The 14,516-nt window shown below is 42.4% G+C and overlaps 1 protein-coding gene across 3 annotated transcripts in view; it reads right to left on the bottom strand.

Moving 5' to 3' along the window:
* The window catches only part of Fgf12 (fibroblast growth factor 12), a 341,337-nt gene that overhangs the window by 240,774 nt on the left and 86,047 nt on the right, over positions 1-14,516 (bottom strand). Inside the window, exon 1 of one of the 3 annotated variants that reach the window (XM_048346940.1) lies at positions 2,636-2,710. The exons of 1 other annotated variant lie outside the window; for it this stretch is intronic. Coding sequence is in view for 1 of the 2 variants with exons in the window: in XM_048346938.1 (XP_048202895.1) it covers positions 1,051-1,249 (199 nt within the window). In the remaining variant the exon portion in view is untranslated. Of the gene's footprint in view, positions 1-1,050; positions 2,516-2,635; positions 2,711-14,516 lie in introns of those variants that run through there. One more of the 3 variants, XM_048346938.1, reaches the window with a different exon arrangement.

Here is a 14,516-nt window from a genome sequence, read left to right as displayed (position 1 = left end):
GTTTCCCTGCCCAGCTACTTTTTTCCTTCCTCTTGTCCACACTCAAGGTAGAATGTCTGCAAATTGCAATCTACATTTCAGCCACAACCCAGGAATCACTGGCTCCTGAGAAACATGGATCTTGGCAATTTGCTTTCATTCTCGCAAGCTGGGACACTACTGTATTCCATCATATGGACACCTGAGATACCCATTTTCCTACAGAGCAAATACTTGAGTCGAGGACAACTGAAGAGATTCAGGTTGAGAAAGGTTTAGGCATGCAAATCTCTGACCCATGTGAAGTTTTCTTTAAATCCCTTATGGCCCAAACTTCAGCTAGTATCTTGTTTGCTTAGTATCTCACCAACTTAAGTGTGAGCAGACAGAAAACTCTGTAAGCAGTTGGTGGAAACAATCAAAGTGGTTGTAAGAGAAGGGGAACAGAAGGACTGTGCAAGTGGAAATACAACAAGCATGTGAGAAAATGTCTGGATTGTTTGGAAACTCAAATACCATGTGTTGCTGAAGGAATAGCTTGAAAATGAGAATCATTTTTACACTTATTTGGTATCTACCCAGTATCTAATGTGTTGTGAGGATGGTGGAAAGGGCTTGAATTATGCTTGGGTCCTTGGAAGGTAGTATTAAGCACTCTATGGTAGATGGATGGACAAAATGGAGAGGGGAAAACATGACACAATGTATTCATCAATGGATGGATGGATGGATGGATGGATGGGTGGGTGGATGGATGAGCTGATCATTCCCCTTAAGACCTACGAAGGTGGTTGGAAACTGTGAACGTCTCTACAAATGACTCTTGTCTAGTCAAACTGTGAACTAGTCAAAGCAGAAAATGTTCTCCCGAATATGGGACAAGAAGCTGTTAACGAACTGCTAGAAGGTGGTTGTTTGGAAAGAATGTCTGGAAATTAGGGAAGAAGATAGGCCTGAATGTTAGAAAAGGGCTCCTGGTTCCTGTCCATGAGCAATTCCCAGCTGCTTTGAGAAATGGGGAGAAGAGGTGCTGGCCTCCGGGGAGCCCACTGTCTTGGGGCTTCTACTGACCTGGTCTCCGCCTCACGGGCCTCTTGCGGCCGCTGCAGAAGCGCACCTTGCTGAACACCCCGAGGACGTGCCTCTCGCACAGGGAGCGCCCGTCTTTGCTGGGGCTGGAGCGGCGCTTGGAGGCCGACACTCGGTCGCTGTTGGACTCCCTTGCCTGCCGCTTCTGCCGGATCAAGGAGCTGGCTATCGCCGCAGCCATAGCTGCTCAGCGCGAGCCCCAGGCCCCAGGCTCCACTGCGCCCTAGAGATCGCGCTCCGCCCGGGCGAGGGCAGGACCTCGGTGGCCCAGAGGGAAAGAGCAAACGCGGGCAGGCAGTGCTAGTATTTGAGGAGGCTTCCGTATCGAAAACCTGGCTCCCACAAGGTTAATAGGAGACTGGGCAGTGACAATCAAAATGTGTGAAAATCCAGATGTAAACTTGCCCAACCGCTGGCGGCAGGGGGGCGGGGCGGTCTCAGGCCTTCCTGCGAAGTAGTCCTTTGCACCCCAAACTTGCACCTCAAGGCGATCCACGTCCAAAGGGGCAGTGGGGAGTTTGGTCACAACCACGATCGGGGTACCAAGTGGAAGAGGGAAAAAGGATGTCCCAAAGAAGCAGCCGTGCCCCCGTTGGAGAGGAGCAAGCGTGGCAAGGTGTCCGAAATAAATCTACACACACATACATAGAAAACCCGTTTACAAAGCAGAGTCTGGACCCAGGCGACTTAAAGTGCCCCGGTTTAAAAAAAAATACTAAAAAGTGGAGGAAAAAAAACAACACACGTTCCTTTAGAAAATGAGCCACCAACCGCCAGAGAGGAGAGGAAGGCAGCAATTGAACTCCCTGCGGCCCGCAGGTCTGGAGATTAGGAGGTCCGTCCCGGCTGGGTGAGGTCTACGGAACGCATCGCTCCGGCTGCGGCTCTCCGGGGGGCCCGCCGCCCGAGTTCTGGGATTCCGAGAGGCGCAAAGTGGGAGCGGGTAGCTAGAGTCTGGGTAGGGACGCGGGGCGCGGGGCAGCTGTTTCCAGCTGCTTGAGGGCGACTCTGATTCCAGCAGCACTGCAAAGAGAGCAGGAGGCAAGGGAGGGGGGAGGGAAGAGGGGGAGGGAGGGAGGAAGGGAGGAAGGGAGGGAGGGACGCTGGGAGATCCTCGAGGGCCAAGCAACCCCCGGGAGAAGCCCGCGAGAAGCGATCCGCGGGGTCCCAAGAGCGGGCGCTCTTGTTCTTCCCGCTTGCCTTTTGGCACGAGACGGGCACAGTTGGTGATTATTTAGGGAATCCTAAATCTGGAATGACTCAGTCGTTTAAATAAGCCCCCCCTCAAAAAAGGCAGCGATGCCGGCGAAGGTGTCCTCTCCAGCTCGGTGGCACCCACACGCGTTTAACCGGAGCTCCCTGCCATGGTCCTCCCGGGGCCGCCGCACCGAGCTGGTCTCCGCACAGGCTCAGAGGGAGCGAAGGAGGGAGGGAGGGAGGGAAGGGAAGAGGGAGGGAAAAAGGGGGCGCCCTGGCGGGCTGGGGATCAGGTCATCGCCGCGCTGCCCCGGTCCCCCCCATCCTCCCCTCACCCCAGGCTCGCGCGCCCCGGCAGTGGGCAGCTCACAAGGCAACACAGGTCAGAAGGGGATGACCCGCCCGACGCCAGGCCGATCACTGGGTCCCGCGCAGCCCATCCCGGCCGAGGAAGGAAGTGACCGGCGCGCAGCGAACCCCCGCGCGTCTGCCCGGGTGGGGCGGGAGCTGGCTGCGGGCGACGTCGGCTCGCGGCGGCTGCGGCTCCGTATCGGAGCTGCCCACCGTGGTCTGGCACTGCGCGCAGGTGGGGCGGGGAGAGGGGGGAGTCCTAGGCCGCCCGGGGAGATGGCAGGAGATGGCAGTAGGCGTTTCCTGGGCCTTGGGAGCTGAACCCAGACTCAAGAACCCCGGGTCAGGAGGCAGGTGCCAACCGCGGCCAACTCGCCCAACTTGCTGCTTGGGTGGCCGCTCCGGAGCCTCTGGCTTGCGGGGCACCTCCCCTTCCCCCACCCCGCTGCCTCCTCCCCAGGCCCGGGAGGGGGCGCTCAGGGCGGAGTCCCATTCATGAGCTGAGGCTCTGGGCGCGCCGAGCTGCACCGGCTCCCGGGCGCTGCCAGCCACCTCTCTGGGAGGCAAGGCTGGCTCCGCAGGAAACTCCAGGCAGAGGCCACAGCTACCGAGACAGCGGGTGGGACAGGGATAGCTCCTCCAACCGGAGAGCACTCAGGTGGGGCTGAGCTGGGGTCCAGCTTCTAAAGCGCTGGGAAGAGCAGCATGCTGGGGTCCCAGTCCCCGTGCCCTCTGTTCCCAGACACCCTTCTCCCCCCCCCCCTTGCTTCACCCCCTCTTCCCCCCTCTGTGTCTTCTGTTTCTCCCCTTTTCTCCTCTCTACGCAATCCTACGTGATTGAGGTTTGGATGAGGAATTCTCAGAGGCAGAGCAAGGGAACTGCAGCTTGGGTCTGTTGTGTGTGTCCAGTCTCTCCCCCAACAGCAAAACATCCACCAGAGGCTTAAAGAACGATGGTGCGCAAAGAAAGGGGTTCAGGGTGATGCTGACAGATCGTACTCAGCCCTCTCTCTAATAAACAAGAGCCTGCAGCGTCCTCTGTTTAGGAAGAAAGGAAGTGGACAGCTGAGATAGTAGCCCTGGCCTTTTGATCTTCCATTCTGGACCTCACCTTAAGCTGATTTTGAAACAACGAAAAGTGTTGAAGCTACCTTGGAACCTGAATGCCTTGGTTCTGTCTGGGGAGGTACAAAGAGACTTGGATCCTTAAAAAACAAAGACAAAATTGACAGGTTCACTACAGCTGAAATAGAGGTGGGCCGAGGAAGTGACCTGGGCAAGGGCAGTCAACAACCAGCTTGGAATGCAATCATGTTTCCAGAAGCATTGGGGTGACAGCTGATCTTAGAGGAACACAGCAGTCATCCAAGTTAAAAATGCAGCATGAGAGACTGTGGAAATGTGGGAGGAGTAATCACCTTTGATTCATGTTAAGGCGGGGGTGTGGCTATTAGCTATATTTACAACTTATTTTCCATTTCTCTTCAAATCTCACAATTCCTTCCTCAGATATTTCTGTAAGCATGCAAGATAGTGCCAAAGGATTAATGGATGATTTCCAAGCAGAGAAAGGTGTAGGTTGAAAAGAGAGGTCTTAATATGGGTAGAGGAATGTGGGAGCATGGAATCAGGAGGCTACTGAACACCAATGTGGGAATCTAAGAGGTCCAGGAGCCATCTAGATGTAGCCATGAACCTATAGGCTCAGCTGAAATTCATTTAGGCAATGGGGGTCATGATGTGTAAGGTAGTCCAGAGCGAGCACAAAGTGTAACCACTCAACACTGTGTTGAGTCTGGGGGCTTGGGTTTTCCAGGCTGCCAGTTAGGCAGATAGACATTGGCAGATAGGAGCTAATGGGACAGACAGCTAGAAAGAGACATGAACAGTCATCCTGGGGAGTCCTCCAGGATGCCCTGCATCTCAGCAATGAGAATGAGAGATTCATTCTTAGATTTCCAAAAATCCAGGGCAAAACAGGCATAGAAAATGCTCATCTACCACTCTGCTCTCAAAGCAAAGCTTTATACAGTCTCAAAAGTTCATATGGATGAAACAATAGTGATGGCTTAAATATCTGCTGGTGGCTGGGTCCCAGTAGGTAGCCCTGCAAGAAGCGGAGATTTGAGGATCACTATTCAAAGCCAGCCTGAGAGACAAATCCAAAAAATTCCTATCTCCCACTAACCAGTGAAACGCTGGAACTGGAGGAGTGGCACAAATGGTAGCTAGAGCGCCAGCCTTGGCAGACGAGGAGCAAAGGGGTCCTTGAGGCGCTGAATTCAATCCCCAGAACTGGCACTGGCACACACAGGCACGCCTATGCATGTGCCAGAATACACACACACACACACACACACACACACACACACACACACACACACACACTGGCAATACAATCAACCAGGGAAATGTTCGCATGCCACAAATGGAATTCTTCCCTTTCTTTGGCTACTGGAAGACTTGTCTCATTCTTGAGCAAAGAAGGCACACGTAGTACCTGCAGGCTTCCCTACATTTTGTAAGTCAACGTCCAAATAAGAAAAGGTCAGCTGAGGAGAGAATGGAGAGAACTGAGCAAGAGGGAAATATCTAATGAGGCCTGGAGGAAATCACTGTTGCACTGAGGCTCTTTATCCTCAAAATGGCGATAATCATCATCCCCTTCTACCTCACAGAACTGAATATGCATGTCTAGGCATTTTGAGTACTGGAAAATGCCAAATCACTGGAATAGATGATGACAGTGTTTATCTTTTTAAAGAAAATTCAAGAAATTCACCTGAGATGCTTGTTTTAAAATGCAGATTCCTGACAGTCTCTTAAAAACTTGAAGTATTTGGATTCCCTGTGTTTGAAGCCTATGAATATGAATTCTTAAGAAGCTTTCTAGATATTATTGTTGTATTTAATATATGCATGCAATACAGACAATACTAGAAAGAAGTAAATTCAAACTACCAAACTGGCACACTCCTTCCAAATTGCAGCCCTGTGCCAAACACACACACACACAGACACACACACACACACACACACACAGAGAGAGAGAGAGAAAGAGAATGTGTGTTCTCAAATCTTGGTGTGTGGCTGACTCTTCTGTATAGATTTGTAAGAAGTGAGAATGTTTTGTTACAGAAGTAATCAACATACAGGCAAGAAGAGAGAAGTATTTGACAAGGGGACAAATAGCAAAGCAGATGACAACTGTTGTTTGAAGTTTTCCTTTCTGTCTTGATATGGCAATATCAAGTTAGGCTTTAAAAAAAACAATACAAAAGAGGCAATGCCAGCTTTGCGAGATGGGCAGCGTTTCTCTCTTTAGATCGCTGCTTTAAAGAATGTGGTGTTTTGAGACAACAAAGACTTGACTTTCCCCCTTGTACTTCCATTGTAGTTGGCACTTTTGAACTGTATGATCCCAGTTATTATCATCATTTACACTATTTTCCCAGTTGGAAGAATAGGCAAGTACATGAAAATTTGAGAAATGAGCTAGGACTTGTGTGTGGCTGTTGAACTAAGAAGCAATATGGAAATGAAGATTTTATGAAATCATCCCTTTACTATCAGGGATAGTAAGTCTCATAAATCCTCTTTCACAATTAGACCAAAATATTTTGTTATCTTGGTAGGGGAAGTCAATCTACTGAATATTTAAACAACCAAATACTTTAAAGGGTGATGTATATGAGCTTGATTTTTATGCTTTCTTTGAAAAAATGAAGATTTTCCTTTACCACTTGTGAAGGCATAGTGGAAAGAGTTTAAGTTACTATAGAAAAAAGTTGGCCAATATACATCAAAAAGACTCATTGTATTTTTATTTCCTATCTTCTGTCAAACAAAACATGATTTAAAACATCTCAGTATTTTTAAAGAAAAGTACATAAAACATTTAATTGTCTTTATTTTATTCACAAGGCAAGCCTTCCGACTCCTGAATCTATTAGGAATGTTTCATATATGCACATGAAACCCAATAATGAGCATCATAGAGTCTAGTTACACCATCACACCTTAGAGTCTCCTCAACCTCCACAAAGTCAAGTCACATCATCATGATCACCTTTTCATTTATTGTCCTAATTGCTCACTGTCAGTATGCAACCAGAAAAAATAGCTAATCTTTCTAAACCACAGAGGCAAAAGAGATAAATGATAATGACAGGAGCTGTATCTACTTAATCTGGGCTCTCAAAGAATGAGAATGAGAATACTGTCATTCAGATACCTATTTAAAACAAGTCTGCTATAAAATATAGACTTCTCAAAACAGGAAAACAAACTTTGTGATTCATACACATCATTATTCATCCCTGGAAATCTACGTGACATAAATGACTAACCTTGATAGTGTAATGGCAGACAGAACTTTACTTAGTGGAATACTGTCAATGTTCCTGTCTGTTGGAAACATAAAGAAGCCCAGGTCTGCCATACATCATCATGTTGTACGATCAGGAATCTGCACCAAATCTCCATGAATATGAGCTCAATGGGATTGGCCATAACAGGCCTAAGAGAAGAAGAACTTCCCTACATGAGTTGCTATACTCCCGTTTCCTTTTCTATGCCAGGTAATCAGTTAAAATCGGTTAGTTAAAGCAATATTTATATATTGTTTACAATATCGTTCTAATAATGTCCTTTCTATAACAAGTTCACTGATGATGTTTCATTCAACAATTCAGCAATTAAATAACTACATGATATATATCTGGAACTAGACACCCCATAAATAAGACTTAATTCCTCTTTATGACACATACACACCAAGAGTGGTGTTCTCATTGCCCTCCCAAAAGAAACATTCACGTTTAGACCTAAATTGACCAGCTAAATGTCCTGCAGACTACTAAATACAAGTATTGATGCAGAGTCCTTAAGACAACCCCATGAAGTAAGTAATCTCATACCTCCTTTTATGAATGAAGAAACATGCTAAAAAAGATTAAGTTGCTTTACCTAGGACACTTGGCTAAGAATTAGAAGAGTAGGGATTCAAATTCACATCATTTGTTCATAGAACTTTCCTTCTGTCATCTGTGTGATACTGTCAAATAAAGTATAACACCATGAATAATTATCTTCATGTCATGAAATTCTCAAAGCAACAGTACACTACACTGTCCTTTACTGTTGGAAAGCAATTTTCTCATGTATTATCTTATTTAAGACTCAATAACTGGTAATTAAAGCTAAGGAAATAATAGTCACCCAATTATAAAGATGGGACCATATTGGAGTGATGTCTCAGTGTCACATAATCAATGATGACTTCTATTACCCTAAGACCATACAGAGGGAATAAAACTGTGAAAGCTAAATGTCCTTACCTTCACTAGCCTCTCACAGTGTTATAAGAATGACCTTGAAGGGTCATTCTGCGAAACAGGGACTAGAGTACTATTCTCCTAAATTCTCTCTCTCCTGTTGTAATTAATTATTACATCTTCTGGGTCATTGAACTCAGGAGAAGGCCACCTCTCACAGCTATGTGAGGGTAATTCAACTTCATAAGAAATTATAAGGGGGGGGCTAAATCGAAACAGAAATTAAAGCAACATGTAAAAGGATGAATTTACAATTCCTTCATTCCCATTCTGAAAAACTAAAAATGTCTACTGGCACATAAAACCAGGGGACAGTCAGCATGTGATTATTTTTCTTTCTTAAATGAATTGAAAAAGTCAGAAGATCTACATCAACAAATTGCCTATCATTTTAGGCCTCCTACAATTCCCAGTGTAACTAATCGAGTGGCAGCTTTCCCCTCCAGAAGAGAAATTGGCTGAAAGATCCCTCCGAATATCAGTCTAAAAATACAGGGATATTCCCATAGTTGAAATGTGTAAAATACTCTTTATTACATAGTAGATATACCAAATACTTGAGCAAATGAATTAATTTGTTCATCTAGTGATCTGGAGTAGAATACACAGTGATAGAACACATGCTTACCATGACCCAGACCCTGGGTTCAATCTCTAGAATCAAAAAGTTTAAAAGTAAAATCCATCCACTCACCAAACCCACATCCATAATTCACGAAGATTCACAAATCATCCAAAAGAGAAGAGTTAAAAGTTTGCTCTTATCTCAAGAAATAAACTCAGTTGACTCAAAGAACAGTCTCTACATTCCCAAGTGGTTTATTTTTCTTTTATCAGTATCCTCTAAAATACCCTGTCTTAAATTCAATCAGTTAAAATTTAAGTTAAAGTTAAAGAAGCCCCGATCTCTCATCTGATCAACTCCCATTCCCCATACCTAGGCCTGTATTCTCACTTCTACTTTCTCATTCTCTCTCTCTCTCTCTCTGGCTGTCTCTCTCTCTCTCCCTCCCCCCCCACCTATCTTACACACACACACACACACACACACACATGCACACACACACACACACGCATGCACACAGAGATTCACATTAAAAAGGGATGTAGTAAGCAGCAACATCAGCTAAAATAATTAGTCAACCTTTAAAGTCTCAAAATATGACTATAATGGCCCTAAAATGGTTTGGCAATCCTACATTCAAACTGTAACCCATCTTTACTGAGCTGCTTTCTCTACAGGCCATTTGTAGTTGCTCCATTTCTAATTTTAGATTCCAAATTTTCATGGAATGGGTCTTGTTGAAATAGCAGTCTCTTATAGCACCCAGCACATGACTGACACCCAATAATCTTAAAATCCTAAAAGATTCATACTTTCTCCTCTGCATACACACAGCACTGAACATCAAAAATAGCAGTTAGTGAGAGGCCCTATTAATCCTGTGGTCACCGGAATTTGAAAAGAAGATAGATTTTATTGTAAATAACAAATGTATGAACTGGTTAGAAAAGACTGTTTGGACAAGGTGACCAAGAAGGTCAGTTTTAGTCTTTAGTTTTTAGAATGCACTAAAAATAAAATATACAGTATAAAGAGAAAGCAATTTGATATAAATAACTATTTAATCTATCTGCACCTAAGTTCATTTACCTCCAAAATGACTATTACATAGGAACCAAATTAGTTAAAATAGTATATTGAATCCATAGCACTGGTTTTTGGATTATGAAAAAGTATGAATAAGAGCACAATGAACTCATGAGAATAGGGGTGAACAGATACCTGAATGGGTGAAACATCCATCTATCTTCTCAATAGCTCTAAACCAGCCTTGTTAGACTAAACCAAATCAGTCAAAATAAAAATTTTAAACTACTTGAGCACTTCCTTTTATATTCCTAGAGAGGAAAAAGTACACTCAATATAATTCTAAGAATAGCAAAGGATTGTATCTGGTAACATATCTAATCATTCACTTAACAGTTTTGGTGTTACTTATTACCAGAAAAAGTTACAGTCCCCTGTGCTGTTTTCCCTACTAATCCAGCATAACAGCATGGCACACAGGGAATATTGGTTCATATAGCTGTGTGCTTGGGAAATTCAGAAGCCAAAGCCAAAGGGCCTGGGGATCCATCTCAGTGACTGGGTATTCAGAGAGAGATAAGCTCATATCCTAGGTTGTTTCTTTAATCAGTATTTGGTAAGTGCGAGAAGGAACAATATTTTTATAACACTGTTCAGGGTATTAGATTTTCAACATATAGTCCTAGCTAATCGGGATCTAACAAGGTCATCGGCCCACAAATACTATAATCAGCTACAGAAGAGACCTCTTAATAAGTAGCTAAAATGGTCTCCTGACTAGGTGGGTAATGCTAAGCAAGTATTGGAGGAGAATGTTTCTCTTCATTATGGCTGCTTTAGTTCCTCTCTAAAAAGATGCAAGACAAGGAAATGACTAGAGCTGTCCTTTAGATGATAATTAACGAGAAGCATTTATCACTTACAGGACAAAAGAAAGTTGGCTTCAAAAAAAAAGGAACTCATTACACTACCATAAATAAACAAAAACCTTCTAAATATGATTTACACATAAGATTAAAAATTTGGGGACAAGACTCTGACAGATCTTTTCTCTATAAAGACTTAGTATAGTATTTTGAATATAGTAAATACTTCGCAAAATGTGTTGACTTAATGATGACCTTAATATTGTCAGTGTCTAGGGTAAGGAAGAATAATCTTGTTTCCCCTTAAGCAAAATGTTAGGCATGTTTTTATAGTAGTGGTATCACCTCTAGTCTCTGATAGCATCATTTAAGTAGTGACTATTTAAAAAAGAAGCAAATGTCTGATAAAATGTGATGAAAAACAGAAGGTCCTACTCTAGGAAATAGTTTCTCTTAACCTCTCTGTATATTAACACAGATACAGAACTCCTGGTTGCTGGTGATGCTATCAGATTAAACCCTGAAGCAAACCCACACCACTCTTAGGAAATGAAAATCCATCCCTTAGTGAATAAAAACACAGTTTCAGGAATTATCTAAAAAGAGGCCCTAGTTTAAGAAGGAGCATTACTTAGGAAGAAGGTATATCATGCCCTCTTGTACCTGGATTCTGAGAGATTTGTTCATGCTTAAATTTTTTTCCAATAGAAAAAGGAAGAAATGATTTGCCAAACCAGATCAGGCCAGAATTTATACAGGGAAACAATTTTCTTGGGGACTGCTGAGATGCTGGTCTGGAATTGTGGTCTCCAGTGAATGAGGTATATCAAGTTTCCAAGGTATTAGTTCCAAATTACTCTCTGTGTTGAAAGTTCCTTGGTTGCACAATGGCCTTTTGTACAGTCTTATATTTGCATTCTGGCCCAGTCTCTCTTGTGCTAACTACAATTAATGGAATCATTTTATGTCAATACTTAATCCAGAGACTGTGTAACCTATGGTATCATGGACACAGCAGACATGACGAGTAGGAGCCTTCCAGGTGTAGATCATTGTCTTTATGAGGTATTTTCCTATAATTACAAACCATAGTGGACTACAGTTCAATTTCAGTTAAAGACTCACGGCTTTTTCCTTCTGAATTTTTATATGATTTCAGGCAAATCTCCTGTCACACTTCAAAAGAAAAGCTATCAATTTGTAAAATTAATATCTGTCAATTTATACAAATTTTAAAACACATGCAAACAAATTAGTATTATTGAGGATACAGAGAAATTTGGACCCTAGGACATAGTTGTTGAACTTATGAAATGGAACATCTACTTTAGAAAGAATATGACAGCTCTTCAAAAATTAAAAAATATATATTTACTTCTGAATTTATTGATAGCAGAATCTTGAGGAGATATTCATACACTGATGTTTGTCACAACCAGAAACAAGATAACAGTTGTCAGGGACTGGGAATGGAGTCTATAGAAAGATGGTGTTTAATGGATATAAAATTTCAATGTTGTAAGATATAAACAGTGGTATGTAGTTCAAATGGTAGAGCAAAAGTAAAAAGGAGAGCAGCCAGACCCTGAATTCAAACCAACTACTGCACCCCTCCACCACACACACACAGTAAACACACAAATTACAGCCACTCAACATCTACAACAGTGATAATCCTGGAAATAGTTGTGGTGGCTGTGAATACAAATGTACTTAATGCCACTGAATCATATAATTAAATTGTCTAATATGGTAAGGTATATGTTATTTTACCATCATAGGGAAAAGAACTTAAAGAGAAAAAAAACAACTCTGGGTTCAAAGTATAGGTTAAAGGTTTTAGAGCGAAAGAAAAAATGATCTATGCAGCAGAAATGAAAGTCAGAAAATGAAAACCCTTGGAAGTCCCAGCCACCACTGCTTTGGGCTCCACCCAGGTGTTTGGCCTAATCCTCACAGGAACTCCAGAAGGCCAACACTGTTACCCACATGCTTCAGTGAGAAGACTAAAGGTCAGAAAGGTTAATTGTCTGAAATACCTGTCAAGTTCAGATTTCAAATCTAGTTTAGCTTACTTCAAATCCAAAGCAATCTTTATGACCTCTTTTTTAAAAAAGAAAGCCAAAAAAAAAAGTGAAGTTATAAATGGCCACTTGAAGTGTTATAAACCAAACAAACAGATAAATCAAGCCAGATGTCAGGGGCTAATGCCTTAATCCTAGATACACAGGAGGCTGAGACCTGAGGATCATGGATTTAGGCCAGATGGGGCAATGAGTCCATAGACACTTTTTTCCAATTAACCACCTAAAAACTAGAAGTGGAGTTTTGGCTCAAGTGTTACAAAGCCATCCTTGAGTGGAAATGTTAAGAGACAGCATCTAGGCTCTGAGTGGGGTGTGTACAGACACACACACACACACACACACACACACACGCATGCACACACATGGTAAACCACAATTAAGCCCACTCAAAACTCAAAATCTACATCAGAGGCATTTGGTCTCCAGAGAACCTGACCTTATATGAAGTACTGTATTAATAAATACATCCAAGGCAAGAGAAAGAGAATGATGTCTACTTTCTAGGTATAAAGTATTCTTAGTGAAGAAAGAAATGAATAAGTTGTATGGCTAGGAGCCAACTTAGGTTTTGTGAAGAAGTTGCAGGCAAGGAAGAGGAGGTTACCCCTAGAACAGACTGCTCCCCAAAAGAGGGGTGGCAGTGAATCACCTATCATCAGAGACCTTCAAGTCAATATCTGGAGCATTGCCACAGCAGCAGGTTTCCAAAAGCTAAGATGGTTGTTCTACAGAATGATTACACTTAGCATCACTGTAGAAGAGAAGGAATCAAAATAACCACGGGCCCCATCTAAGGCAGTTTGTGGGAAAATATTCCTTGCTTTTAAAGAAGGTAAGAGATAAAGAAAGATAAGGGGGAAAAAAACACCAGACCTCTCGCTGCATACAAATGAGAGTAGAATAGTAGAATTCAAGGAAATAGTTAAAGGAAACATATTAAGCCTAACCTTGTGAAGAAAGCATGTGAATCAAGTCTTCTTTTATGTGACATCTTGTGTGAATTGCTAAGATGGATAAAGATGCTTCGTAACATTGAAAGGAAAAGGTAGCATTCCTGAGTTGTGCCATGAGAACATAAGAATTAGAAAAGCATGTGTGTTCATATTGATATATAAGTAAGAATTCCCCCTGCAAAGGCAACGACAAAGCGTTGTGGTATTAGTCAAAAGCCACTGTGAATTCTATAAGTATTTTGGATCTGGAGGACAGATTGGATTAAAAAACGGATGAGCTTGAAGATGAATGAGAACCAGAGAAAAATGGACAGGAGAGGCCAGAGTCGTTTTAGGAACTCCATTATGATACCTTTCACGTTGAGGTTTCTATAGGCTCTACCTAAGCAGGATGACGTTCAAATACTTTGGCCTGCATTTGGGGTAGTTTGCTCTACAATCTACCATTTCTATTATGGGTAACCATAAATATCTAGACAGCAATTGTAAGGTAGAAAGAAGAAGTCTTGTATATGCATGGATTTTACTATAATAGCTTTAATTTCATCTTTTAAAAAGATAAAGGAAAATTACAGGTAAGGGGGAAACTCATAATCAATTTGAAGACAACTTTACAAACTTAGAAAAAAATCACACAAAATGATTTCAACACTTTTTTATCACAAAGGACAATGAAGAAATTGACATGTATTAGAAAATGAATCATTTGGTTATCATAGTCACAAAGTGAGAAGTTTTGGTAATTTTGAGGTTGACAGTTTTTTAACCTACTACAAACCATATTATCTTCAAAATGGGAGCAAGTGTGTATCCCTCTATAAAGTAAGAAAGCTGTATGATTTTAGAAAGTCATTTACCAGCCATGTATCAGCTTGCTCATCCATGAAATGAGAAATTGTTTAAAAAACTGATAGACTTTTTATTTTAAGTCGTCCTAATGGAAGTTTTTTAGACGGTCTTGGAACTAGATGGGGCATTCATATTTATACTCTAAACAACAAAAAAACATATATGTACTATAAAGTACCCTGATATTTTCAGTGAGACTGTTGACTTGAAAAAGAAAG

This window comes from Perognathus longimembris, chromosome 5 (genome assembly GCF_023159225.1).
Source record: "Perognathus longimembris pacificus isolate PPM17 chromosome 5, ASM2315922v1, whole genome shotgun sequence".
Lineage (NCBI taxonomy): Eukaryota > Metazoa > Chordata > Mammalia > Rodentia > Heteromyidae > Perognathus > Perognathus longimembris.
Note: the sequence above shows the minus strand (reverse complement) of the source record. Positions and strands in the feature narration are given on the sequence as shown.